At 48.9% G+C, this 4,231-nt stretch overlaps 1 protein-coding gene across 1 annotated transcript in view; it reads right to left on the bottom strand.

Annotated features, from left to right (window-relative positions):
• Positions 1–2,504: 2,504 nt before the first annotated feature.
• The window catches only part of Saal1 (serum amyloid A like 1), a 15,206-nt gene continuing 13,479 nt past the window's right edge, over positions 2,505–4,231 (bottom strand). Inside the window, exons 11-12 of the mRNA XM_055613669.1 lie at positions 3,571–3,663; positions 2,505–2,655 (exon numbers count right to left, since the gene is read on the bottom strand). Coding sequence (XP_055469644.1) covers positions 2,563–2,655; positions 3,571–3,663 — 186 coding nt within the window. The 3' untranslated portion in view covers positions 2,505–2,562. The remainder of the gene's footprint in view (positions 2,656–3,570; positions 3,664–4,231) is intronic.

Below are 4,231 nucleotides of genomic sequence, written 5' to 3'. Positions count from 1 at the left end.
ATAGATAGATAGATAGATAGATAGATAGATAGATAGATAGATAGATAAAGACCCTGCCAGCATGGAGCTATATTTCAGCTGCCAGGTACAGGACAGACATCTTTTACAAAAGCAAGAGAATGTGTCTTCTGAGATGGTCAGACTCCGTAAAAATTGAACTGAAATGCAGGTATCAGAATTCACACACACACTTGCTAATTCAAGTTCCTCTTGTGACTTCTCTCTTTTCCTCACCTGTGCACAGCACAGGATACTTCACCTGCTCTCCGTTTCATACTTATGCTCGCACAGCGCGCTGCGTTTGTTTCATGTTTATGCTCGCATAGCGTGCTGTGTTTGTGTTGCTTCACTGAATCACACGGCACTCAGGTTTTAGCACTGAGAGATTTCCTTCCACATTATTCACACTCACAGATTAAGTATGCTTTCAGGTGTATCAGCCCAACGTGAGGTTTGTACTGCCTCAAATTACCACAACCGAAGAAAGTAACAGGGTAAACAGTTAGGGCTGGCCAGAACGGAGAAGCAGAAAGCCGTGTGCCAGCCCTTCTCGAATCACACCCTCTTCCTTCTCCCTCTGTGACTCTCACCCTCAGGAGTCCTTGTGTTCTCATAAGAGTGACGTGAAGCATGCGTGCACAATGGTAAACAGGCGACAGGCCCAGGCACTGTTCCACGCACAGCATGCTTCATTTTCCACATGTGGGAAAGTGACAGCCGGCGTTAGCATTAGTGAGAGCGACGTCAGCGTGCTGCTGACAACTAAGCTTAGTTACAGAAAGAGACAGGATTCGGGATTCAAGGCCAGCCTGGACTGTGAGAGCTGGCCCAACTGACAAGCCTGAGAACCTCCAACGCGCAGTATGGCCAGCCCAAGAAGAGGCAGACGTAAAGCCAAGCTGCCGGTCAGTGGGACTGTAAGGATGCACTCAGTTCTCCAGTCCTCTCCAGCGGAAACACCGTCAGCAGCAAACAGGCCTCTAGAGTGGAAACAGTTCCTGTACCCTGAACACAGTATCTTCTGTGTTTTATCAACAATCCTTGAAGGAGAAGTCAGTATAAAGGAAGAGCAGTCCCGTAAGTTCAAAGAGATTCTGAGGAAAGCTGGGATGGCCTCCTTGCACATAACTGATTTTCTTCACAACGAGAAAGAACTCCAGTTAGTGTGTGAAGTAGTGCAGACTGAAAGAAAACGCCTGGTCGACTGCGGGAGGAAACACTGGTCAGAGTGAGGAGGCACCAGGGAGCCAGGCCACGAGGATGCGGCCTTCCCCCATCTTACTTAGAATCTGTTCAAGCAAATCACCGTCGGAAGCACAGTGGCTGGGAACCTGCTGAAAAGTCTTGCCAACTTGCATTCACACCAGCTGCCACCGTTTCTCCTTCCATCTGTGAAGCAGAGTACTCACAAGTGGAACCAAGGCAAAGCAAGCAATGCTCCGAGCTGTCACTAACAGTCTGGAGTCTACGCAACCGATGCTCAGAGGGGTTGCAGTGCACTAGCAGGTGGGCTCTCAGGCCAGTCACACCTTCCTTGCGGACTGCGGGCAGGATCTGGATTTTAAATACAACACGGAACGGAGGCGGTCAGAGAGGCCTGGCACAACCTTCTGGAACGCCTCTTTGCCTCTCCCTTTTCACCCCTAAATGTGAATGGAAGACACAGCATAGTCCTCATTGCTACAAATAAGTATGTGTGCAAAGGTCTGCATGGGCCACGGGACAGGGAAGGGAGACAGATACCTCTCCAGTCTGTACTGATGTCCCTGGACTTATTTCAGGAGACACGATACTGGAAGAAGCCACCAGACTAGGGGTTCCTGGTGCTCTAGTTAAATGTACTTACCGGACACAAAGTTCTCAGATAAAAGCCAAACTCAGTTATGAAGACAATCCTTACCAATCAAACATTGGGAAACAAACCTCTGGTTTGACCAGCATGGTGGTCTGAATAGGAGTGGTCCCATAGACGAAGGTGTGCGAATGCTTGGCACTATTAGGAGGTAAGTGTGTCCTTGTTGGAGTGTGTGTCACTGTGGGTGCGGGCTCTGAGGTCACACGTGCTCACGTTATGCCCAGTGTGGCACACAGCTGTATTTCCTGTTACCTTCAGATCAAGATGTAGAACTCTCAGCTCCTTCTCCAGCGCCACGTCTGCCGGCGTGCCACCATGCTTCCCGCCATGATGATAATGGACTAAACCTCTAGAACTGTACACGCCAGCCCCAACTAAATACCTTCCTTTATAAGAGTTGCTGTGGTCATGGTGTCTCTTCACAGCAATAAAAACCCTAACTAACTAAGGGTTAACTAACTAAGACAACAAGCTTGAACTTCCTCTCCCTCAACTAAACAGGAACACATACTCAAGGCAGAGGGGAGGGAGGTGACAGTGGTCAAACTCTAGCGCCTGGTACAAACAAAAGTGGGATAAACCGGGGAGGAGGCAGGCATCAGGGTAGCACTAGGAAGTCATGGTCTGAAATTATCTTCCAAACGCCAACTTCAAACCATAGAAACACAAATTTTATTCCCTGGACAGCAGAAACTCCAACTTGGGTCTTAAGTCTGTGCCTTCACACTTGGGAAGCTGTCTTCCAGCTCCTCAGCAAGAGCCTTATCCACCTCCCGCAGGATCTTAATGAAGTCTTCCACCTGTGAATCACATGAAGAACCAAGTGACTGCAGTGGAGGGAAAGGCGGTTTTAAAGACACGGAGGGTTACCTATGAAGATGCTCCTGCTGAGGCTTCCACAGCCCAACAAAAAGACACGGGACAGATCCCTGCCTGTCAGCCAAGGGACTTCCTGCAGAGCCACTTGAAACACTCCAGTAGTGACCTTGAAGTGACAAGCCCTGAGCAGTTCCTTTCGCTCCAGAGCTATCCCTGACTCCTGCTGCTTTCCTTTCAGGGCACCTCACTGACATTCTTACTATAATCCCCGCTGCTGACAAGCACCCTTATGCTTTCATTCCACAGTTCATTTTTCTAAAATCTGTTACTTTCAAATCGCCTTCAATGGTAATAAATGTTGTATGTGAAGAACCATAAAAATGTATTCACAAAAATTAGGCTTGGGGGCCAGGCATGCTGATCCACGCTTTTAATCCTGGTCTGCTTTTGAGTGATAGTCCAGTCAAAGCAATACTGCCATTTCACAAGAGAGAGAGACTTAAGCTCATCAGTTAAAAGCACTGGCTGCTCTTCTAGAGGACCAGAGTTTAATTCCCAGCATCCATATGGCAGCTCACAACCGTCTAGTTGTGAGCATCCCAACACCCAGTCACGGGGATCTAATCCCTTCCTGCTGTGTGCAGGCAGCTGCGCAGACATGGTGCACAGACAGACACTCACACACACAAAACAAAATCTCCAAAAACTAAGCTCTCGGTTACTGCACAAAGGAGGGGATCGACACTCTAAACCCATGTCAATTCCTTCCTCTTGAGATTACATACAGGCCAGCAGCAATGAGCCAGGCAGCAGCCATCCTTCCCACAGGCATTAAGGCCTGCAATACATTAAGTCCTGCCAGTGGAATCAGCCGCCTGTACACTCACTGTACTCACCACAGGGCTGTAGAGGGGCAGGAGGCTCTGAAACGCACAGGAACACTTCTGTTTGCTTAACTGGCCCTCCTTCAGTCCCTTAGCCATGGTTTCCTACAACAAGCAAAACAAAACTTAGTATCAGAGAAGAGAAATGTCTAACGCTGTATCTGGCAAACAGGCAAACATCAGTATACGCAATCACGAAGGGTCCATTAGCACTTTAAACCCCTGCGCTGAGCTGCCATGAAAAGCCTTATGTGACCCAAACACAGCTAATCTTGGTGAAGGGCCACTCATCCTGCCGCCTGAGCCAGGAGCCTAGGCACGGCTGCCTCCTCCCACCCACGGTTGGAGTCTATGATAAACCTTTACCTCATCCCAGGCCTCTCTCCCTTACTCAGGTTCTCATTTCCAGATTATTCCTAAAAATTACCAACCGTAGGCCCATTAGCTGGCCACCTGGCCTCCAGCCCTCATCTCTATTCCTTTATGCCTGCTGCTTTTAGAAGAATCTTTCCTAACTTGCGAAAGGAAAGGGGAAAGGGGAAAGGGGAAAGGGGAAAGGGGAAAGGGGAAAGGGGAAAGGGGAAAGGGGAAAGGGGAAAGGGGAAAGGAAAGGAAAGGAAAGGAAAGGAAAGGAAAGGAAAGGGGAAAGGGGAAAGGAAAGGGGAAAGGAAAG

The sequence above is a fragment of the Psammomys obesus genome, unplaced genomic scaffold, assembly GCF_907164565.1.
Source record: "Psammomys obesus unplaced genomic scaffold, mPsaObe1.curated_primary_1811, whole genome shotgun sequence".
NCBI lineage: Eukaryota > Metazoa > Chordata > Mammalia > Rodentia > Muridae > Psammomys > Psammomys obesus.
This window is presented reverse-complemented; position numbering and strand designations above follow the sequence as displayed.